Below are 24861 nucleotides of genomic sequence, written 5' to 3'. Positions count from 1 at the left end.
GCACATGTAACTGGAAGCACTTCAGAGAGTGCTACCATGGAGGTCCTGGACTTCAATCTCTTACCTAGCAGCCTAAATTTGGCCTTCAGGACCTCTCTCCTATCCTTCCCTATGTCATTGGTACCTACATGTACCATGACCACTGGCTCCTCCCCAACACTACACATAAGTCTATCTAGATGCCTCGAGAGATGCGCAATTTTTACACCAGGCAGTCAAGTCACCATGTGGTTCTCCTGGTCATTGCATTATGCCACAAAAAAAATAAAGCTATTTAGAACACATATTTACATGTAGAAAACTTATCATAAAAGCTAACAATACCATTCCATTAGAGTAACTCTCAGTGCTATTACACATTGGCTATCTACTAGGACAAATACAGATTTAACCTGTCTGGGTACTTTTTTCTCTAGGGCAAGTACTACATCACCATAGAGAGATTAAGCAAAGTTCCTTTCTCAGAACCATGAAAAACGTCAGTGTGGATCAGGATCTAAAATTTGAGTATTGCTAGTTTAAACTGAGACCTCAGACAGCAATCCTTACTCTATGAGGCATATGGTGCTAATGGATCTGAGAAATGTGAAGGGCACATCCACTGTTTGCATTGTGTAAAGTAAAGAAAAGTTTTAAAAAAGAGAGAGAGAGTAATATGCTGGGTTGACCTACTGAGGAGAGTCTAGCTGCCAATTTGTGGTTAAGCAGAAAAGTGGGGATTGGGTGTGATTAGTCCTCTTTAGCCATCTGACTATACAGACCCTATTGTCTCCTAAGCTATTTTCTTCTAAACCACCCTTTGCACGATGGCTGGAGTATTTAGAGTACAGCATGGCTTTGCTCTGAGCCATGTACTCAAAATGCTAACAAAAATTAATTCTATTAAGTTTAATAGATTTGGTGTTTAACTTTGCTAGAGTGGGAGAAGTAGAAACAGAATTGCTTCCATTTTGTTTTCTACAGGTTTTGGAGATCTTAGGAAAGAAGTTCCCTGTTGTAGAAAATGCAAAAGGCTACAAGGTGTTGCCTCCTTATATCAGAGTTATTCAGGGGGATGGTGTGGATATCAACACGCTGCAAGAGGTATGAATTTTCTTAATGTATCAGATGAAATTGGCAGTGTCCTCCTTTAATCTGGAGTCTATTACAACTAGTCAGATGTTAATGTTTCTTTACTGACCCATTCCTAGCCTTCATTCTGGACACTGCCCACAAACCCTAACACACAAAATTAATTTATTAAAATCACATGAGGAATAAAAAAAACGTGCATAACCTAAAATATGTTTCTTAATCTCACGGTTGTAATTTTTATTCTCTCTCATCACCTCATTGTATACTTTAATCCCTCCCATGTTGAAACTAATTAGGATTAAACTCAGGGCAAAGATCTATCCTTTTATTTGTCTCTAGTGTGCCAGTCATGACTTGCGCTGTGGCAACAGTAGTAATTAACTAGTTTGAATTGTTAAGTTGTAAATTAAATATGTCTGCATTCAAATTTTCAAGGTGTACTTGTGCTTTTTGAAAGAGATACTTTTGAAAGCAAATGCAAAAGTGTCTACAAACCATTGTTAGTATAAAATATGGTGATGGTGGGGGGCATCTTTAAAAGCCCAGCTGATGAGAATAATTGAGTAATCCAAGTTTTATGCAAAATTATACCACATTAACCTACTGGTGCCCGATAGTCTGATAGATGGATACATAATTTTTTACTGTTAAAATTAAAAAGTACAATTTCAGCAAGGTAGAAGCCAAAGTTTTTATTACCTCCTGAAAACTCTAGTGACGAACTTGCTCTTATCTGGTGGAAGTCAGTGCAGAGCAGGATTGGTTAATCTTATTTCTGCACTTCATTAGTTACTTGATGTTAAGAGTCAGGCCATCACAGGATTAATGCTTTTGCTTTGAAAATGAATACCAGAATTGCTCAGGGTATTCATCGTCTTCACCTTAATAAATACTGATGCAGTGCTACAAAATAAATTAGGAAATACTCAGTTCAGTGAAACCTCTTAGATATTAAAAGTACACACAGGAACTCCAGTTCACCAGGTCTGAGCAGCTTTGCATTCTTTTGAATTAAGGACTAGAGAAACTAGACCACAGAAGTGGGGAGTAAAGCAGTAGCACACTGGTGGGAATCATGCATCTGTTCAGTTTGATAAACCATTTGCATGTATAATCTGAGATCCATGAACATGAACCCAAACAACAAAGCTACAAAGGTGTTTACATCTCACTGACAAATCCTCAGAGAGAGGATGATAGTTGGGATATCGAGTAACAGAATTGTTGGTGGGAAGATGGGCTTGTAATGGAAAACAGCTAACAAACTCGTGCCATGACAGCCCTGGAAAAACAAATCTGATTTTCTTGGTGTGTTTGATGGAAAGAGTGATTTGACGAGAATAGTCTTTCTGTATAATGCACAACTGTGATAACAGCAAGCATGAAATAACTGAATCTGGATATTCTACTCCTGATGGCATTCTGTGCCAAAAAAATAGAAATTCTACGCACAATATTTCAAAATTCTGCAAGTTTTATTTGTCAAATACATGTGGAGGCTCCAGCATGGCATTGGGGAAGATAGACCACTGGTGCACAGAGGTAGGATATCGCTCTGCAGCTTCCGCCCCCTCCCTCCGGAGACATGGCTCAGCAGTGAGGTTGCACCCAACCCTGACACAGTGCAAGGACTGAGCCTGTCCCAGAAACACCCCGGGGCCCTACCCCTGTGTGCCAGGTGCACCAGGTATGGGAAGGCAAGCTCAGCCCTGCAGGATCCAAATATGGAGGGGCTTAGTGTTGGGAGATCCAGGTGTGGGTTGAGAGAGTTCTGTTTGGGGCAATCTGGATGCGCATGGGCTTGTTGGGGAGTTCTGGGTGCAACGGTAATGGGACTCTGCATGGGGGTCCAGGTGAAGCTGGTTGGGGCTCAGTAGTGCAGGATCTGAGTGTGGGGAAGGGGATAGAGTTCAGCGGGGGGGTTGGGTGTGGGAGGGCCTCAGTGGGGGGTCCAGATGCTGGGGGAGTGGGGCTCAATGGGGTGTGGGGATCCAGGTGCAGCTGATTGGGGCTCAGTAGAGTGGGGATCCAGGTGCAGATGGCTCGTCGGGGTGGTCCAGGTGCAGAGGGAGGGGGGGTGGGGGGGAGAGGGAGTTCTGAGTGTGTGGGGGGGGTGAGGCTCGACATGAGGGGGTCTGGATGCATGGGGGTTGTGTGAATGGGGGAGCAGCTCCGCATACAGTGATCCCTCTCCCTGCAGCTAAGGAGCGATGGGTGAGGAGTTTGCAGAGCTTCCTGCAGCCTGGAGAGAAATCTGGGGGTGGGTCTGAGCCGGCTCCAGATGCTGTGCTGGGGAAGAGGAAGTCCCATCCTCCCCAGCTAGGACTAGCAGGTGAGCCCGGCACAGGGTAGGAGCCACCAGCCAGGTCTTCCCTAGTCCCACCCCTTGCCCCACAGTGATTTTCCTCTCTGCTGGCAGCCCTGGGCACCCAAAACATACTGCTGGGGAGGGTCGCATGATTGCTCTTGTGGCTTCGCTTTGCTTCCCCGTCAGAAAGTCATTTTTCTGTGGGAAAGCAAAAAAATCGGGGGGGGGGACACATGAATTCTGCGCATGCACAGTGGCGCAGAATCCTCCCAGGAGTAGTATCCTCTCTTTAATACATAGCTACTGAACACTTGGTAACATTGTCTGATTGTTAAACAGAATTCAATTGAGAGTTAGAATATATTGGGCCATATTTATTCCTGGTTTGACTCCATTGACCTCTGATGGGGCTACACCAGCGATTAATTTGGCCCAGTAAATTCAGAGTCTTTCCAGAAGAAAGCCAGTGAGATTCTGGTAAGACTTTTCCTTAACCTGACAAAATTCTAGGAGGCAACTAGATACTAGTCTATCACAAAATCATGACCAGTCTTTAAAATATATATTTATGGAGAAAGGGGGGTGGGACCTTGTTCTTCAGTATATGGAGATTCAGTACTGTGCTGCAAGGTGTAAAGAGGACAGGAAAAGTTCTTTCTAATACCTAATGTGAGAGGAAATGGACACAAGGGATAAGTCTGTATTTAAATTTCTTTCCTATTCAGATCCCAAATATGTAGGATATAAAAATATATGTACTAATTTCCCCACCGTGAGCCTTTTAGCAGCATAGCATTACCTACAAGAACAAAATGTCATAACACTTGGTATAAGAGAACCAAGTTTATACTTATTTAAAATTGTAAAGGCATTCTTACTCCCGTTGTTTCAATAACCCCAGATCTCCCATGTTGATGTACAGGATATCAATGCTGGGATTGCTTTAAAGAGGCACTTTCAAGTATTTTACATGTAGAAATGTAAGTTTCATGTAGAATAAAACATTTTAAAATAGTTTTACATGATCTTATCTGTATATACATATTCATAGTGATTACTTTTAAACTCCTTGAAAGTTTGTTTTAACTTTAAACGTTCCACATCCGTGTTGGAATCTCAAATGTAACTACAATGTCATGTACCAGATACAGTACTGTGGTGATGGGCATGCTATGAAAACCTAGAATGAGAAATTAACTGATCAGTCTAGTTCACTGTCCAAACTAGATTAAACAAAAACAAAAAAACAGCAGGAAGAGTGTATACTGGATTTTTAAAATTCTTTATTTTAATAGGGGATACTGGTAGCACAGGTAAGGAACCTTCTGTTTTGACTTATTTTGATGTTTTCACTTTTAAATCATTGCAATCTGCTAACTGCAAAATATACTAGACCTTCAAGAGATTATCTTTGAGCATTCAATTTCCAGACCTCTTTAAATTCTCATACTAGAGAATCCTTTAGTTTGGGATCATGACTGATGGACTAACGGTGCCTACAATGGAAATGGTTAGCTCAGCAATTCTCAAACTGTGGGTCAGGACCCCAGAGTGGGTTGGGACCCCATTTTAATGGAGTTACTGGGGCCTGGGGATGAAGCTGGGGCCTGAGTCCCACTGCTTGGGGCCAAAGGCTTCAGCTCTGGGTGGTGGGGCTCAGGTTACAGGCCCCCAACTGGGGCTGAAGCCCTTGAGCTTTGGCTGGGGCCCCCTGCCCGGGGCCATGGGGCTTGGGCTTTGGCTTTTCCCACCCAGGTGGTGGGGCGTGGGTGGACTCAGGCTTCAGTCCCCCTCCTGGGGCCATGTGGTAATTTTTGTTGTCAGAAGGGGGTCACGTTGCAATGATGTTTGAGAACCCCTGGGTTAGCTGATCAAAATCTGGACACCTGAATTGCTCCCTCTGTATGAGCTGGAAAGTACAACACGCCCTCTGTCGTGCTGTCTCCACCACAATGAGAAACTTCTGTGTGGCATTGCTCTGGGGAAAGGCTGCAGACCTTTGAGGTTTTTGGTGGAAGTAATTCCTTCCTCTTCTTCTACTTGCTTCTCCTCCTCCTCCTCTCTGGAAGCACCAAATGTGGATCTCAGCAGAAGGGTCAGTGGTAGAATCAGAACTTTGCTATAGCATAAGCAAGGGTCATACTATACCCCCCCCACTCAAGGTCATTCTGACCAATGAAGGTTCCTCATGATGGGATTGTGGATGGGTTGAAGCCAACTTTTCATCCAAAGGTGTTTGTTCATCAGCTGAGGTAATCGAGGAATGTGTCCACAGCATAAGAAGGCCCACTGTCCAGGGATGCCATGGACAGAACGGGGTGAAGCATGTGGCTGGATGCTGGTTGAAGGGGACCAACCCTGCAGCTGTGATTTCTTGCCCCACTCTTACTACAACAGTCAAGCAGAGCCCAGTTATGCCACTCTGCACTGGTAATGCCTGTTAACCTGGGAGTGTCCCCTCAGAATGACTGGTCCTCCCAGGCTGCTTCATGTTCCTGGATGAGATGTTGCTCATGGTCATCTTCTAACAATTTTTTTGGAGGTTGTGCTTGAAGGGAGTCTGCACAAACAGCTCTTCTTCCTACCCTTTCCTTGTCTCCTTCAGTTATTCCAGAGGCTCTTGGAGAATCTCCCTCATTCAGACCCAATTAACAACTCTGAATCATTTGTCCTCCTCGGGTTCCCCTTCTACAAATGGCTTCTAGGAAAGCCTCTAATCCACCAAGGAAGGAGACTCCCTTCCTGCTCATACTCCTCTCTAGGAAGTAGTATCCAAATCAGAATCCCCTAGTCATTGGCACCAGAGGATGTGAAGTTCATTGTTAAAACCAATATGATTTTTAGATGTATAAAAGAGAAATTTTCAGGATGCCTCAAGATTCCGTTAAATTGAAGTACTACAGGGAGGTCTGACATTCCTTTCTCCTTATCGGGTTGAGGAATCTGTATATGCTGTAACGGAGGCAGGGGAAATTCTCTAAAGAGATGTGTGTGTTAGAGGGAGATGTTGCCCCTAAAGACCTGGTGGGAAGAAGTCTGGAGCATAACCTTGAGAAGTTGTGTCTCAGCTGCTGTGCTGTGTGCTGCCTTTTCCTATACCATTACCTGTTGGCTTCCCTGTCATGGCTTTAAGCCTTAAACCTATCCTGTAAGAGTAAGTCTAGAACTTTAGTGTTCCTCTATGTGGATGGTCCACTTCTAAATTGAGGCCATGTCTACACTACAAACTTAGGTTGACTCAAGTTACGTCAGCATACAGCGGCTGCAGTTAGTACGTTGCTTGTGCACGTGCGTAGTTGGCTCCTTGTGTCAGTGGTGTGCATACTCATCAAGAGCACTTGTATCGATGCAGAATGTGGTGTATCATGGGTATCCTGCTGTGCAACTCGCCACCTTCCAGTGCACTGTCTCTTGGGAATTTTGGCAATGCATGATGGAGCTGAAACAAGTTGGGCAGGGGTGACTAGGAACATGGGGTCAACTTCCCAGAATGCATTATTCTCCATCCCATAATTTCATCGGTGTCCCATAATTTTTGCGCCGCCTTTTCAAAATCGCACAAACTCACATGGGCATACTTGGTTTTGGCCATCTCTGATAGAAACCTGGAGCCTGCACAGCTCTGTACTGTTATGAATGTTGCAAGCACAGGGCACACCATCCTGCAATATTTGCACAGTCACAAGAAGCAGCACAGGGAACATGACGATTCCTTGGAGAGCATACTGCTGTGGGACACAGCGAGAAACAATTCAAGGTTGGTGGTGGTGGTCATGGAGCGGCTGGAGGACTGGTTCTGGGCCAGAGAAACAAGCAGTGACTGGTGGGATTGATCTCCTTGTCATGCAGGTTTGGGATGATGAGCCATGGCTTTAGAACTTTCAGATGCGCAAGGCCACAGACCTGGATCTGTGTGCTAAGCTCGCCTTAGCCCTGCAGTACAGGAACACCAAAATGAGAGCTGCAAGGATAGTGGAGAAGTGAGTGGCAATTGCACTGTGGAAACTTGCAGTGCCAGGTTGCTACCAGTCAGTCAGTAATCAATTTGGAGTCAGTAAATCCACCATGGGGGCTATTGTCACAGAAGTGTGCAGGACAATTAAGTGCCTCCTATGCAGGACTCTGACTCTCTGCAATGTGCAGGATATAGTAATGGATTTGCAGCAATGGGGATCCTGAGCTGCAGTGGGGTGACAGATGGCACGCATATTCCTATTTTAGCACCAGACCACCTTGCCACAGAGTACATCAGAGAACGGGCTACTCTTCTGTGGTTATGCAAGCACTGGTGGATCACTGAGGATGCTTTACCAATATCCCTCTGGGCTGGTCAAGGCGGGTGCATGATTGCTCACATCTTTAAGAACACAGGACTGTTCAGAAGGCCGCAAGCAGGGATTTTCTTTCCCAGCCAGCAGACTATCATTGGCAATGTTGAAATGCCAGTAGTGATCCTTGGGAACCCAGCCTTCCCTTTGCTCCCCAGGCGCATGAAGCCAGACACCTCAATAGCACCATGAAATACTTTGGTTACCGGCTCAGCAGGGGTAGAATAATAGTTGAATGTGTCTTTGGTCATTTGAAGGGTTGCTGGAGGTGGTTACTCAAAGATTGGATCTTGGTGAGAGAAATATCCCAATGGTTATAGCTGCCTACTGTGTGCTGCATAATATCTGTGAAGCAAAGGAGAAAAAGTTTTCACCAAGGTGCAGGTGGAGTGGCTGTCTGCTGAATTTGAACAGCCAGGTATAAGGGCTATTAGAAGAGCTCAATGCAGAGCTATACAACTAAGGGGGGTGTTGAAATAGCATTTTAATAGTGAGTAGTGTGTGTTGGTGTAGTGTGCTCTACCTGGCCCTCCTGTTTGCAGCCCAGTATGAATTGTGTGGTGATAGCTGTATATGTAGGAACAGTGCATTGTCAATGCACTTATTAATATTGCTTGTGAATGATCTTTTGGAGTCGTGAGACACTGCGCAGTAGTAATAGGTAACTGGTCACTTTCAGAACTTCTCAGCACCAGCCAGCGTATGTTGTGAACTAATAATGATGAATAAGGCTAAGATTTTGTCACGGATATTTTTAGTAAAACTCATGGACAGGTCACAGGCTTCCGTGAATTTTTCTTTATTGCCTGTGACCTGTCCGTGAGTTTTACTAAAAATATCCGTGACACAATGGAGAGCTCAGCTGCAGGATCCCCACACCGCCCACAGCGGGGAGCCCGCTGGGAGCATTGCCTATGGGGGCTCAGAGCTCCAGGGTCCCCTAGCTGTCCCCTGTGGCTGGGAGTTGTGGGGGCCCCACCACCATCACAGCTCTCTGGGAGCGGCAGGGGGACCCTGCCACTCCCAGCTGCTATGGGCTGAAGTCAGAGGTCGCTGGAAGTCACGGAATCTGTGACTTCTGCCACCTCCGTGGAAAAATCATAGCCCTAATGATGAATTGAATTATGTTACAAAAAATAAAATTTTCATTCTGAACAAAATCTGTGCAAAAACCGAGGCAATTAAAAAACATTTAAAACTTAAGAAATTAAGAGAACAGAACTTATGAAGAGGAAAAAGCATTCATGTCCATTTCAGCTACACATATACCACCTGTGGCTTTCGCAGATCTGTATATGTGATTGTCTTCAGGGTCCCTGGGTGGAGTGGAGATTTCCGTGGAGAGGAACATTTATGGCTTTCTACCCAGTGGAGAGTGGAGTGGAGATTTCCGTGGAGAGGAACATTTATGGCTTTCTACCCAATTTTTTGAGTTCACAGTGGGCTGCAGAGGGAGGCGAGCACAGAATTGTTGAACCCGCAGGTCCACTAGAGTCTGCAGCATCTGTGTTTGATTCCTGAAAAGTCCCAGTATGTCCTACTGCATGTCCCCTCTCCTTTTCCTGCATCTTTCTCGTCTCCACTCCATCCTTCTCCAGGCTGTTGGCAATGGTGATCCTCTAGGCCCTGTGCTCATTGTTCAGTGCCACACTGGCTTGCAGGATCTCCTGGAATGTGTCACCATGAGGACTCTTCTTTCTCCTGCTTGTCTGACTCAGGCATTCTGCAGGTGCGGCGGGGGAGAACCTGAAGGCCACAATGGCAGCAGCTACAGATAAAACAAAAAGGTACTGTTGTTAGTGTATTCATTAGGGAAAGCAAAACTTAAGATGCTGAACACTCCCTTTGCTCCCAAAAAGTTGTAAGCACTCTGTTCTCACTTCTGCTTGCGATTGTTTGTGCACTGCTCAGCACCAGCCAGGGTGAGTATGGCCCACCCGGGAAAGGGGAAATGAGGTAGTAATAGCTTGGTTGCATGATTCTAGTAGTATTGGGCAATGACACTGAATACTTAGTCTGCAGAAGAGAAGAATGAGGGGGGATTTGATAGCTGCTTTCAACTACCTGAAAGGGGGTTCCAAAGAGGATGGATCTAGACTGTTCTCAGTGGTGACAGATGACAGAACAAGGAGTAATGGTCTCAAGTTGCAGTGAGGGAGGTCTAGATTGGATATTAGGAAAAACTTTTTCACTAGGACGGTGGTGAAGCACTGGAATGGGTTACCTAGGGAGGTGGTGGAATCTCCTTCCTTAGATGTTTTTAAGGTCAGGCTTGACAAAGCCCTGGCTGGGATGATTTAGTTGGGGATTGGTCCTGCTTTGAGCAGGCGGTTGGACTAGATGACCTCCTGAGGTCCCTTCCAAACCTGATATTCTATGATACTGGCACTGTTTTCCACAGGCGGTGGTGATTTTAGCTGATATCTCACTCCTGAGTGTAACAGAGGCAGAGAGAGCACAGCTGCTGCTGGTGACCCGATGCTGCCCAGGCCCATATGCTGCTAGCTTGTGCCTGCTGAGTTTATCACTGGATGGTGTGGGGAAATGTCCTACCGCAGTGGAAGAAATAAGGCAGCTCTCCCTAGAAACATTTGGCAGAGGATTGCAGAGTACCTCCATGAAAGTTTCATCGAGATCTTTCCGGAGGATTTATGGGACATTCCTGTGCATAGAGTGCTCCACATGGACCCCCTCCCTGCCTAAGTCTAAAGGAGAATGAAAAGCAGATAGCAACTCTTTCTTTCTTGGTTGTACCACTACCTCTTCTAGCACAAGTAAATGTAATGAGAAGTCAAAAGATGTTCTGCTACTTTTGGGGGGGATCCTCCCAGTTGCCTGTCCCCCATACTCCTCCTCTTCTACCTCCTCCTCCTTGCAGTTCACAGGAAGGGCCTGTGACTTGGACTCCTTGAGGTATCCACAGTGCTGGTGGGGGTGGGGTCTCTCACAAGGAGTTGCATTTTATCCTCCGCAAAGTGGCAGGTCTGCAACTCAGTACCAGATCAGTTGTTGGCCTTCCGGTACGCATGCTGCTGCTCCTTGTTGTAGGCCTTCTCCCGCATCCATAGAGCAATCTACTCATAGATGTCCACGTTTCTATGGCTGGTTCAGAGCTGTGCCTGCACAGCCTCTTCTCCCCACAGGCCCAGGAGATCCAGTGCGTCCTGCCTGTTCTAGCTGCTGGAAGCCAGTAATGGTCGATGTAAGTAACACAGTGTCTACCCTCACACTGCATCAACCTAAGTACATCAACCTTGGCTCTATGCCTCTCGGGGAGGTGGTGCTATTAAGTAGGTGTAACCAGGCACTTATGTTGGTAGTAGCCCAATTTAAGTGAAGACACATGCACAACTAGGTCGACATATGCTGCCTTGCATCGACCTAGCTTTGTAGCATAGACCAGGCCTGAGATTGGCTGGCAAGGTCTGCCATGGTCTGAACGTTATCCCTGGGACAGGGTATCCCCTTCTTGTACTGTCCCATCATTCTGCTAGAGCTCTCCTTTAAAGGAGGCTCTGCAAACAGTTATGTTCAGTGTCACAACCTTCAGGCTTCCCTGTCATAGGTTAAGGCCCTGAACAAATCATGCAGCGGGAAAGTTGGGCATGTTAAATATCCTGAAAAGGCTGCTGAAGATCTTGCTGCTTTGGGCTGCTAGATCTTTTAGTCTGCCATTCTCCCCTAATTAGAGAGACAAGGTGGGTGAGGTAATACCTTTTTATTGGACCAACTTCTGTTGGTGAGACAACCTTACACTGAAGTATCAGGAGGTACTTACACCCTTAAATACAAAGTTATTTAGCATAAGTAGTTAACACACATTTCAAAGATCATTCAACAGTCTATAACCCACTAAATACCTTCCTTTCCTCCCCCCCTTCCCTCCTTAATTTCCTCCCTGTGACTGGAGGGGTGTTAACTGGCCACTTCACCTTGAATGGTCCTTTGAAATGTGTGTTAACTAATGCTAAACAACCTGTTCCACCTTGTATTTAGCTTCAGAGTAACAGCCGTGTTAGTCTGTATCCGCAAAAAGAAGAACAGGAGTACTTGTGGCACCTTAGAGACTAACAAATTTATTAGAGCATAAGCTTTCGTGGACTACAGCCCACTTCTTCGGATGCATATGGGCTGTAGTCCACGAAAGCTTATGCTCTAATAAATTTGTTAGTCTCTAAGGTGCCACAAGTACTCCTGTTCTTGTATTTAGCTGTGACACTTCGAGCATGTTTCCCAGACCTGAAGAAGAGCTCAGGCCTTGGCTACACTGGCGCTGTACAGCGCTGCAACTTGCTGCGCTCAGGGGTGTAAAAATGCCCCCCCCCTCCCCCGAGCGCAGCGAATGCAACGCTGTAAAGCGCCAGTGTAATCAGCGCCTACAGCGCTGCACGCTCGCTCGCAGCACTGCAAGCTACTCCCCTCGGAGAGGTGGAGTACTTGCAGCACTGCGAGAGAGCTCTTGCAGCGCTGGCGGCACGACTACACGGCAGCGCTGTGCATCCGCGAGTGTAGCCAAGGCCTAAGTGTAAGCTCGAAAGCGTGTCTCTCACCAACAAAAATTGTCCAATAAAAAAAGCTATTAACTCACCCGCCTTGTCTTTCTAATATCCTGGGACTGACATGGCTACAACAACACTGCATAGTCTTCCCTAATCCCTTTTCATTTAGCTTTTCCCCTTTCCTTTCTCTGGATGGCCTGGTTGTCACTTCTCATCAGTCACAACTTCAGGCTAGGGATTGTCTGTGTGAGAGAGTAAATAATTTTAGTGTAACATAATTTAAATGTAAACTGTCCCCTCATAACAGAAGAATCCTCTGATCTGGGACTTTCGCACTCTGGTTAGTAGTGTGTTTATAGGTGGCTCCAAGCACTGGAAGTTTCTTGACCTGGGTTGTGACATGCTTTCCAAGCTCATATAGGGGAGCAGTTCAGGAAAACAGATCTTTGACCAATCAGCTTCTCTGGCCATTGTGGGTAGGGCTAATACATCAATCATGACTCTGGACTAGAGGATTCTTGTGTTATGAGAAGACCTTATTTATGGCAAGTTTTTAAATTGTCTGTTGATGGGATTGCATTTAACTTTTTTTCTGATAACTCTCAGAAAAGATGCCAAACAAGAATCGCTCAAGAACTTTGGTTGAAGAAGAGGGTAAAACAAATGCTCTACCACTTGAATATCATCCTAGAAATCTCTAATACAACTAATTCTAGGCTGCATATCCTTAGGAAGAATTGCTCTATTGCAGTTCTGGGTAGAGGCAAGCAAAGCCCCTCTCTTGGTGTTTGTGGGTGAAATGATCACATTGTTTCAGAACGCAATATATAACTTGAGCATCTGTGAAATCTAGAGTTGGCCCACAATTTTGACAACCATCAGAAGGCTCTTGAATGCCACCACGAAGGATTAAGTTTGGGCAAATAAATAGTATGCTTTAGGGCTCTGTGGCTGGGTGTTGCATTGGCTGGGTGTTGCATTACTGTACTACTCTTGTCTTGGGAAGGGAGGGGGGTGGTGTTTTATATTGCATGTTACAGTGCAGATAACAGTTCTCCAGCAGTAACATTTTATAATTCTCTCAGACTAAAGTATCAATTAAAAATTCAAACAGCATGCCAGGTATTGACAATATTTTACATATATCTTCTTGAACCTGAATGCTAGCTGGCTTCATTGTCTGTAAAAGAGCATCTTCTCAAAATACGCAATAACAAATTATGGAAAATGGCACTTATCAGCCCAGCTCTTAAAATACATTCCTTTATCACTGTTTCTTTTTCTTATCAGATTGTGGAGGGAATGAAGAAGAATAAATGGAGTATTGAAAATGTTTCCTTTGGATCTGGTGGAGCTTTGCTGCAGAAATTAACAAGGGATCTCTTGAATTGTTCCTTCAAATGCAGTTATGTGGTGACCAATGGCCTTGGGGTATGACCTCTAATTTTTTCACTCATTTTATCACATATGAACTCCGAATTATGGACAGGGGCAGCTCTATGTATTTTGCCGCCCCAAGCACGGCAGCGAGGCAGGCTTTGGTGGCATGCCTGCGGGAGGTCCGCTGGTAACGTGGATTTGGCGGCATGCCTGCGGGAGGTTCGTCGGTCCCGCGCCTTCGGCATACCTGCCGCCGAAGCCATGGGACCAGCAGACCTCCTGCAGTCACGCCACCGAAGGCAGCCTGACTGCCGCCCTCACGGTGACCGGCAGGCTGCACCCCGCAGCTTGCCGCCCCAGGCACGTGCTTGGTGCCTGGAGCCGCCCCTGGTTATGGACATCTTGGGAATGGAGATTGTGCATAACTCTGAAAGGTTCGTAACTCCGAACAAAACGCCGCTCTGGCTCCAGCAGTTCACGCTCCGGGCCAGGTTCCAGATGCAGCTAGGCAGCTTCCTTGCAGGCAGCTTCTTTCTGGGGAAGCTTGTCCCACTCCTGATTGGCCGAGGGAGGGGAGGTGAAAACAACACCCAGGGCTTACAGGAAAGCATTGCAGACCCCAATGCTGCTCCTGCTCCAGCTGCTTTCGGCTGGCAGCCGGGGCTCACAGCTTTGCCTGCGACTCACAGCATCTTCAACTCCTAGCTGTAAGTGGATGCCTCGCGCATGGTGGTGGGGACAGGGACAGTTGCCCACATGTCCCCACCTTTAACATGCAATACAGGCACAGTACAGTATTTGCTTTTTTTGTTGTTGTTTGGTTGGTTACTTCCGGTTTCACGTGGTGTCCGGTTGACCAGTCAGTCTGTAATTCTGGTGTTTGTATCTGAGGTTTTACTGTATTTGTATTGCTTCATATTTCAATCACGTTAGCACCATCTGCATGATGTGCATGAGCTCTCATTTGAATATCTCTTCTTATACTAACTTCTTCTCACTTTGATTTCCAGGTGAATGTCTTTAAGGATCCAGTAGCGGATCCTAACAAAAGGTCAAAGAAAGGTCGACTCTCTTTACATAGGACACCCAATGGAGATTTTGTTACATTAGAGGAAGGCAAGGGGGATCTTGAAGAATATGGTCATGTATGTATTCTGACTTATCTCTTCACCAGAAGTAGATGACTTCATTCCCAGTGCTAACCCAAACTGAGAGAAAGTAGCTTAGATAGTTAAGCTTGTTTTGGAGATTTGTTTTCAGCCTTCTTTATATTCGACCAATAACCTCTATCAAATAATCTCAGAAGCTCCATCTGTGGCAAATTCAGTATAAACAGCATTGTAGTTATCACTTAGTTTTACTCTCTAGTATTTTCAGTTGGGATTATAGGAAAGTAATGGGAAAAATTGTCTGCCTTTTTCCCAGATCTGAATAGTCTGTTGATGAAATGTAGAATGTTCTTACAGTGCAACCTCTGTAATACTCCCTCAATATTTAAATATCTTTTGTCAACTGGAGTCTTTTTTTAAATGGATTTTTAAAAATCCAGTTTCTGGTAAAGAATCCTCTAGAGAGCATGTCCTCATCTATTTCCTTTTTAAAAAATTAAGGTTTTCTGGTATGTTCATAAAAGCCAAGCTGCTGTTCTTGTCCTGTTCTCAAACCATTTTTAGCTCCATTCTGTCTATGATGCTATATCTGCAGTGTGTGGCATTATATACTGTATCGCTGAGCATAGCCTTCAAAACTGCATTAAAGTCGTCTACAACTTTAAACTCAAAACTTTAATTGTGCCATAAACTTTGATTAATCCCTTGACATTGTACTCTGGAGGCCACAGAATATCTCAGTAAATGCATCTTATTTCACTGATTTCCTCACCCACCCCCACCCCCACCACAACAGAAATCCAGTGTATTCTCCAAGATGTACCTGGGACCTCAATGACCAGTTTTACCAGTAAGATGACTGCAGACCTCCTCAGTGAATTGATCTGAATCACTGAGCATTAGCACACTCCTCCTAGATATTTTGGAGGCAAAAGGGGCTGGGGGGGATGTTTTCAATTTCTCTCAACATAAGGACTCTTCGCATCTTCCCATTTTCAAAATGATCCCATCCCCAGTAGGGTGTTGTACACCTGCACTAACTTGCACCTACCCACTCTTTATCTTCCCACTTCAGCACCCCGGTATCTGCTTTTCCCTTCCTGCCTCTTATCTAATTTGAGGGGAGGAGGCAGGATCCAGCTGTAGGGAGAAGCAGGGTACATTAGAAGGCCCACCCTAGCAGAGAGTGTCGGGCTGTTGCTCAAACAGCCACATCCCCCCCACCCTGTTTCCAGCACATCACACCCCTAGTAGTCCCAAAATAACCAAGGAAATTGGCCAGATGCCAAGTAACACCTGAGAACTGCCTAACTTGCTATGGGTTAAATGTTACATTATTGATGATTATGCTAATTATGGTTTAGTGTCGAATTTTTAAAAGCACTTGGCGTAGGCCTAATTCTGTTCATATTGAAATCTGAGATAAAACTTCCTTAACTTCAGAGGGAGGAGAATTATGCCCACTCTGAGCACTTAAAAAAATACCACCGTTAGAGACTTCCAGACAAGGATTTATAAACTAGCCTTGAAACGCTTCTTCTAGTTGGTATTTCTCCACTTTTCAGATGTAGGAAAGCAGAAATTAAATGACTTGCCCAAAGTGTTGAGCTAAATCTGGGGCAAATCAGAGAGTAAATCCAGCACTCCTAGCTTCTAGCCATTTCATTGCACTGCATGTATTCATAATACTTGATGAGGATTTAAAAGTTCACTGCCTTTTGGAATGCTGAGTCATGTTCAGATAGACAGTAAACAACATTTGGGTGCAAGAGGTGAGAACGGGTAGCTGTAGTTGATCAGTAGCAGCAGGCTCAGTAGATTTGAAGGAGAGGAAGGAGGTGACTTAGTGGATAGGCCAAGAGAAGCAGTTTCAAATGTAGAGTGCAGCAAAGAGGGGAGATACAAAGTCAATAGGATACGAGTTGAATGCAGGATGAAACAACTACTGAGAGCTATGCATTGGCTTGACTTTTAATATGGGCTCCTGAATTTGGTATAGAAGGGATATATGCAGGGGCTGTGATATGCGTGCTAAGAGAGGAAATATTTGGTTGCCATGTTTTAAATTGGAGAGCGAGGTGGTGAGAGATGTGTATGCTATCAGCTGTTGCCCAGGCTTTCTGAATTGCCACAGTGCTTGGTTGGCAAAGAAACATCAGATTATTGGATTTTGATTTCTTACTGAGGAAAGGACTTTTTCTTGGAGGGGGCGTGACCATTCCTGTCTTTGCAGCCGCTTCACCCAGTAGCCACTTTCTTCTCAATGTTAACCCTACTATTTTGAGGAAGCAGTTAAGACATGAGTTACTAGACATGTTACGCTTGGTGCAGGTGATCACAACAGGCACTAGCACATTCTAAAGAAAACCTTTACAGGCAGTTGTGTACAAATACTAGGGGCACTTATAAAGGGATCAAATGTGTGAATTGTCAGCAGCATATGGCAGCTGGCAGGACAGTACAATGGCAGGGCAGTTTCTGGGGAGGGAGAGTCAGTGGGAGATTGGAGAAGTCATGCAATCCTTTGGTCTTTTTGGATCAATTAACTGTCTCCAGATAAAGAGTGGCTGTAAACAGGAAATTTCCTAAGTAGTATTTATGCACAGATTTTTAGAATCTTTATTCTCCAGGTTACACTAACATGCAAGTGAGGATAGAGGCAACTAAATAACACCGTTTCACTGCAGAACTGTTTTTTCATAAAAGCTGCCTGATGTATCTTGAAGAAGAAGAGAAAGGTGCAGTCATATAGATTTGCCTGTTCGCAAGCAAGGAAGGCACATATATCACTTGCCTTTAGATTTCTCAAACAGATCTATAATTTCAAGGGCTGTCGATTAATCGCGATTAATTGCAGTGTTAAACAATAGAATACCAATTGAAATGTATTACATATTTTGGATGTTTTTCTACATTTTCATATATATTGTATTCTGTGTTGTAATTGAAATCAAAGTGTATATTTTTTTATTACAAATATTTGCACTGTAAGAATGATAAAAAATAGTATTTTTCAATTCACCTCATACAAGTACAGTAGTGCAATCTTTTTGTCGTGAAAGTGCACATAACTGTATTCAAAAACAAAACAATGTAAAACTTCAGAGCCTACAAATCCACTCAGTCCTACTTCTTGTTTAGCCAATCGCTAAGACAAACAAGTTTGTTTACATTTACAGGAGATAATGCTGCCCTCTTCTTATTTACAGTGCCACCAGAAAGTGAGAACAGGTATTTGCATGGCACTTTTGTAGGAGGTGGTATATTTTGGTAACACTTTGAGCCCCAGAGAGTAACACACTTGTCCATCCTGGAGGGATCTAGCTTTCAATCATAGGAGGTAGGCCTTATCACAACACAGTTCAGGACCCCTAAAGCTTTGAGTCTGTTCAAAATCAGGCAAAATATGGTCCTCCATCTCTAGCAAGTACAATGGGTAAGGAGGAAAGATTTGCTGCCTACTGTGTTGAAGTGGCTTATTCATTAATGTCACTAGATGGAAGCTGAATACAAAATACTCTGTGCTTCCCAGGCCTGGTTGACTAAAATTGCAGGTCCATGTGATGGGATGTGTTGTTCACATTAACACTCTGTACAGAGTTGGCTTTTGTTACACTTCTAACTTACAGCTTGTGTCTTTTGGTGATGCTCTGTTTAATACGAGGATATATGCAAAGGAGATTTCTGCGAGATGCTGCAAACAGCTTTTCCAATAGCCATTCCAGAGGGGAAAAATGTTTTGGTCTCTCTGCACACTGAGGGAAGTGAATGTCAGATCGCACCCTTAGTTCTAATATCAGAATTACACTCGGGTGTTGGTCAAGTGAGCTTCACCTTTCCTATTAATTGCTCTAGCAGTGTGTATAAAATATCTTCCCCACTCTGTTTATGTGCTTTCCGCAGTGGCCTGGCACAAGAGGTTGATGTCTTAATTTATTTTGAGATTGTATATACTAATTTTTTTACTATAAACACTACTACACATGCATAATATGGCTGAAATATTTATAAGATTTTAATAATGTTAGAATACTAGTGTTACAAATAGAAACACAAAAGTTAGTCTCTTAGCAACTAGGGCCTCAATCTCACAAACACTTTATGTAGGTGCTCATTTTTACATCTATATCAGTACGTCACATTGATGTCTACAGGGCTACTCATATATAAAGTTGAGCAGTGCATACGTGTTTGCAGGATCATATAGATGTTTACATCTGACAGTGTAACTAGTATAGATGTGAGTTCAGCATCTCTTCTTGAAAGAGATCTTATTTCACGTTCACTGAAACAAAGTGGTATCTGTTACAGGATCTCCTTCATACGGTCTTCAAGAACGGAAAGGTAATGAAGTCTTACTCGTTTGACGAAGTAAGGAAAAATGCCAGACTGAAGGACAATGAACTAGAAGTGGCACCTCATTAAGTTTAATTCCATGTCTCTGTGTAATGAGTATGTACTGCATAGCTGATGAGTTTGTTGTACAGATCTGTGTGTTTGTGTTTTATGATACATTATAGCCAAATTATTTGTTGGTTTATGGACATACTACCTTTTTTCTTTTCTTTTTTGCACCAGTCTTTAGAAAAGATTAAATTAGGAAATGGTACTTAAAATGTAAAATCTATTTAATGCTGAAGAGTGCTTTTTAGGGCCCTTTGCCAGTAGTGATTCAATCTGGTATTGATCTTTTCACAAATGAGACAGAGCAGAGAAACATTTTTATATGGAATAGAATATCACAAAATGGATTTACATAAAATTATCATGATTACTTTGTTTATATTTAACTTGTATTTTTGTACAAACAAGATTGTGTAAAATATATTTAAAGTTTCAATAATTAAGTCTTTCCAACTTTTCATGATTTTTATGAGCACAGACTTTCAAGAAAATATTTTGGAGGAAAAATCATTGCCTTTTGTCCATTAATCAGCAAATAAAAATGGCCTTAAAGTTTCTTGTGACATTGTACCATTTGAAGGTTAAATCAGGACTTGTACCTACTTAAGACCCATAGAATTGCTGACCTCACTGTTCCTTGTAGTTATCTGTAGTAGTCATTCTACATTAAAGAAAATTACTGTTCTTGCTGGAATCTTTAGGTACTATAAGCGTATAGGCCTAGCTAGCAGTGTATGGTATGTAAATGGAATGCCAAATTTGAAAGAATTCTCTACTGCAACTTGTCTTTTGTCAAGTATAGTCCACTTGGCATATGCACCTCAATATTTTAAGAGTAAAGTTTTTAAGAGAGATCCTCTTCCACTACAGAATATACGTGTAAAATACTGATAAATATGGAAGCGGTGTATTTTAAAGTAATTATACTTCTGGGTTTATTTTTCATATATTGTAAGTGACATGACTTTAAAGTGAAATACTGGACTGGGTAGTGCACTTTTTTACTTTTTGTATTTTTTTTCATTGATTTGCCTTTTATCAGACTGGATGTTAAATTGTATAAATATGTTTAACTATTTTTTGTTAAACAACTTTAATAAAATATTATGCTAGACAAACTTCTTTTACATGAATCCCCGAAGGGGGGACATGATACAGAGGGATAATTGTGAAAACAAACTATATGAAAGGTACTTTTTAGTCAGCTGTGCTTGATTTTATTCACTCTCTGCATATGCTTGCTTGAACACCTGCTGGAGGACAAAGCTGTCAGTGATTTTGTTTGACAAACCATAGCAAGTTTTCAGATGTTTGACTGTACTGTAGGGTGGCTCTTATGAGAAAATGAATCCCTCCTTTTTTAGAAAAGCAATGGTTTCTGTAACGTTATCCATGCTAAAGAGTAACTAAGTCACTGACCATTGTACAGGCGTTGCATTTGGTTCTGGCTCTAGTGTATTAGCAAGTGATGTTACAGGGCAAATGGTTTAGAAAGGTCAAACAATTTAGACCAACCACAAATAATACAAAACATACTTTTATTTGAAGGAAGCTTAAAAAGCCATACTTTATTGTTCTTACTGTCACACCAAAAAGGGCCACATCAAAGAGCTTGTAATGTTTCCGGGATGTTTCCGGGATATGAAGTTAAAATACTTAAGCCCAGTCGCAATCGTTTGTTTTATTTGTTTAAAAAATGTTTTCACTCTTACTGTATGTGATTATACACTTCGGTGATGTATCATTTCAAAAAGTAGAGTTTTAGTAAGATGATAAACACTGACCTTTCACACCCGGATCTGCATTCTGTTGCAGTTACCCGTATTGTTCTTATTTGGTCAGGAAAGATTTTAACTCCAGAGATAGAATTAGTAACAGTTAAATAGAATAGAGACTTTCACTCCTCCATATGATATGTATTAGAGAATTTTATGATGTATGGTTTAAAAAAAAACTGCTTTCATCCTGTACCAATAAAGATTTTGATAACTATTGACTACCCATAACTGATATTTTTGTAATTAAAAGCTGGGGATATGCTGTGAAAGCACTGTTTTCTTTTTGTCTGCCATGAAGTACACAAGTGACTGTTTGATATTATATCTAGATTTCAGTTTATTTGGGACTTTTCTATGAATTCCCTAAGCTGTGCATGTCACTTTCAGAAAGTCGTGTCATTCATTTTAAAATAATGTTAGTACTTTAATCACCTGGTGCTAGTCAATCCTCAGCTCTTGCCACCAAGTGATTGGCAGTTGACATCCCAGACACCAAAGGGTTGATAGTGATGTCAGATATAACCTATTACCGTGCTTGAACCTTACAATATCGTAATTCTTCCATACTGAAGCAAACAGCATGTTTGGGTTTGCTTTAAATAATTAGATTTGTAGCCATTGAGATTTTAATTATCCCCATTTAATTATAGTACAGTGTTTGTATTTAAAAAATAGGAGTTGGACGTTTTGTGTTAATACTCTAATTTATTTGTAACCAGTATTTAGCATAAGAAATGGATTTTATGACTATTTTTTCCTGAGATGCATGGCTATGAAACTGATGCTAAATCTTTTTGTAACAAGATCCATCTTAGAAGATCTGAGGAGAAAATAGAAAAGTATTTATTGTTTTATTTGCCAAAATTCAAAACGTAAAGTTTAAACCGTTTTTCTAGTTTTACATTCCTCCTTAACTTGCTTAGTGGAGAGTAAATATTCTTCACTTAAATCGTATGTTAAATGTACTCAACATCAAATACAAATATGTAATAAAATGGAAATAAAGTTTAGTTCTGGTAGTGAAACACTAATATCCTTTTGACTTTGTTTTAACCTGTGATGTTGGACATCAGATTTCTTCCACGTGCACCCATTGCCAGCAGTTTGGACAGAGTGAAATTGAGGTGCCATGATAATCCGCTATATAGGATAACCATACAAAGTGAACAGTGTACATAAGTGATACTCAAACTGAGGCTCGCAAGCCACAAGTGGCTCTTTAATGCATCTTCTGCAGTTCTTTGCAGAACATGATATTAAAACGGTGTGATTTTAATTATTAACCAATCAGGATGCTTTTACTATGTTGTTAACCAATTGTAATTGATAAAATAATACTTGGTCAGTCATTTTGCTGTGAGGATTGTATATATATCTAAATAGTAAATGAAACAATGAATTTGCAGTACTCTGGCTCTTTTGGGTAATGTTTATAACTAATTTGGCTCATGAACCGCTGAAGTCTGAGTATCACTGGTTTACATTTCTGTATTAGACTTTAAAACACATTCTGGAAGGAGGTGGGGCGGGTTACATGCATCCCATGTTTGTTACAGGACTTGAGCAAATCCCTACTGTAGCACCTTATTCCACATATAGGTTTTATATGTACAGTACTTGAACCTGGACCACTCTTCCATGATCTTGATATACAGCCGCCAGATATAGGTATAAAAACCCCAAGGGCTTATCACCCTTAATATTTCACACAATTCTGAGTCAAGTGAATGTCCTCTCCTTGGGACTTGACCGTTTCAGAATAAAGCTGCTGAAAAGCTTGTTCAGAAGCACATTAACCATCCCCATCAAAAATGTAATGTAAATGCTTATGGGGTAAAATGCTTATTGCCAGACCCCTAAATTAAATGCGTTAAGTATAACGTTTTCATAAAAATGAAAGAAAATGTCACTTTGGAATCCCCTGTGCCCTACCTGCAGAAGCTTAAAGAACTGATGCACATGCCCTATGATTACAAGCTCTCTTAATGAGGCTGTACAGAATTTTGAAAAGGGCAGCCCTGATCTTAGTGACTTCTCTGGCCTACAATAACGGGCCGCTTATGGTTAGACATTTCAGTCTTATGAGCATGGTTTCTCAAAAGAATATATGTACTATGTACTGTAGCTAGGACCATACAGCTCACTGTCTTTTTAAAGTAAAGCTATAACGAGCATAATGAATATACAGTTTAAGAATTAAGATGGTTGGCTGGTTTGTTTTTCTAGCCCCTGTGTTTTTATGAGCCCTGCAGTGCCAGAAAGGCTCATGTAAATTTATATACAGTTGCAACAGTGACTTAAGAACCAAAGCTAGACCCCAGAGCCTTCAGATTGGAGCACTTCATGGCTTCAGTGCTATAGCAACAAGAGGTCACCTCTTCAGTGTATGACTCAAGCCAGGTGCCTTTTTCCAAGAGGAGCAAGGCTGATGCGAAGTCAGCTATGGAAGCTCCTGCAGAAATGGGATGGCTCAGCTGCCGTTCTCAGCTTGTCCATTGCAAGCCCCTGGCTGCACTGTTGACAAAAGCAACCAAAGAGCCTCTCTTCATTGCCAATTAAAACTTTGAGGAAAACACCAGGCCAGAGACCTACCGTGATGCACAAAAATGGAGATCAGAACATAATAACTTGTGTGACTTTTTACTTCTAGGAAGCACCTGGCTTATCACTTTGGCCAAGAAGAAGGAAATAAGTGGATCTGGGTAACAGCTTATGACTGTCTAAAGCTGTATGGCCGCCTTAGCGCACATTTCCTGAAAGATCTCCACCCTGTTCCTGTTTCATGTACCTTTGCTTGAGTCCCACATCTGTAGTAACAGGCTCTGCCGTTTACAAGGCTACTAGCATTTTTAGACTCAAAATTTGAGTCCATTGTAATGCTAGCTAACAAATAGGTATTGGAATTATTCTCTGTGCAAGGAGGCTCCATTCCATGGAGGTGTTTGGGGGTCAGAGAGATGTGTGGATTATGGGGTTTTCTATTCGTGTCATTGCAATGGCGTTAATAACTGGCCATTTTTTTCCTTCCTATTTTCAGGTTTATTTAAACTCATTCAGGGTGAACTGCCCGCCATGTGTGTGATGTTGCTGACTCCCATTACTGTTGCTCCAGTTAATGTGCGTGGGCTACTCTTGGTTTCCCTGTGATGTTTCCTGGCGGATAGAAAACCTGTATTCAGGTTGTGAAGGTTGCATCTCCATGTGGCGGTACGATACATTCTTCAGACCTGGAGAACCCCAACAGAGTCCTATAGACCCAAGTCTCCTGCTTGAAGCCTGAAGATCGTCTCCTGAAAGATTGTCCTTGCCCAGAGAGACTGGGTAGAGTCCCTATGAGGGAGACATTGCACTTAAGAGTATCTATATCCACTGTCTCCCAAGGCACATAATGACAAACTCATATGACATCTTTAGCCTCATTCCTCTTTATAAGGAATATGTATCAGATGTACTGTAATTGCAGTTGTGAGCTCTAAGCATTCTGTTCAGTCAGTTTTCCTCCCCTTACTGATAACACAGTTAACCTCTCTTAGTGATTTTTAAATGGCCCATCAGGGGATGGACTGATGAAATATGAAAACTTTCAGCTATTAAGTCACCAATTTAAATTTAGAATGTTAAGGTAGTTATTAGAAGTTTTCATGGGACAGCTGTTTGGTTGCCTATATGAAAGGGGATGTGGTCTTGGTCCATTTTGTCATGGATAAGTGTTCACACAAACCCATACCACAATTAGCAAAACTTGGAAAATGAGCTACTGTCATATCTGGAGGTGGTCCTTCCAGAACATGGATAAGCCATTTCAGCTCGGTGATGTGAGGAAACTTCTGCTGTTACTAAGAATATCAGTCTCTAAAATTTCCATTCCTGCTCCCCCTTCCCAAACATTAAATTTTCTTTCTAAAAGTAAGTATTTTCTTTAACCAAGGATGTGTGTGTGTCAAGGAGTTCCAGGTTACAGTTTTCTAGGTTTGCCCCTTG

The 24861-nt window shown here is 42.7% G+C and overlaps 1 protein-coding gene across 5 annotated transcripts in view; it reads left to right on the top strand.

The window, feature by feature from the left end:
* NAMPT (nicotinamide phosphoribosyltransferase) overlaps positions 1-21911 on the top strand; it is a 64853-nt gene extending 42942 nt beyond the window's left edge. The window contains exons 8-14 of one of the 5 annotated variants that reach the window (XM_054018469.1): positions 964-1083; positions 4678-4695; positions 12816-12863; positions 13500-13640; positions 14600-14734; positions 17908-17929; positions 19010-21911. In XM_054018469.1, the coding sequence (XP_053874444.1) occupies positions 964-1083; positions 4678-4695; positions 12816-12863; positions 13500-13640; positions 14600-14734; positions 17908-17929; positions 19010-19065 (540 nt within the window). In that variant the 3' untranslated portion in view covers positions 19066-21911. The remainder of the gene's footprint in view (positions 1-963; positions 1084-4677; positions 4696-12815; positions 12864-13499; positions 13641-14599; positions 14735-17907; positions 17930-19009) is intronic. The other 4 variants (XM_054018488.1, XM_054018460.1, XM_054018478.1 and 1 more) reach the window with 4 other exon arrangements.
* The last annotated feature ends 2950 nt before the right edge of the window (positions 21912-24861 follow it).

The sequence above is a fragment of the Malaclemys terrapin genome, chromosome 1 (assembly GCF_027887155.1).
Source record: "Malaclemys terrapin pileata isolate rMalTer1 chromosome 1, rMalTer1.hap1, whole genome shotgun sequence".
Lineage (NCBI taxonomy): Eukaryota > Metazoa > Chordata > Testudines > Emydidae > Malaclemys > Malaclemys terrapin.
This window is presented reverse-complemented; position numbering and strand designations above follow the sequence as displayed.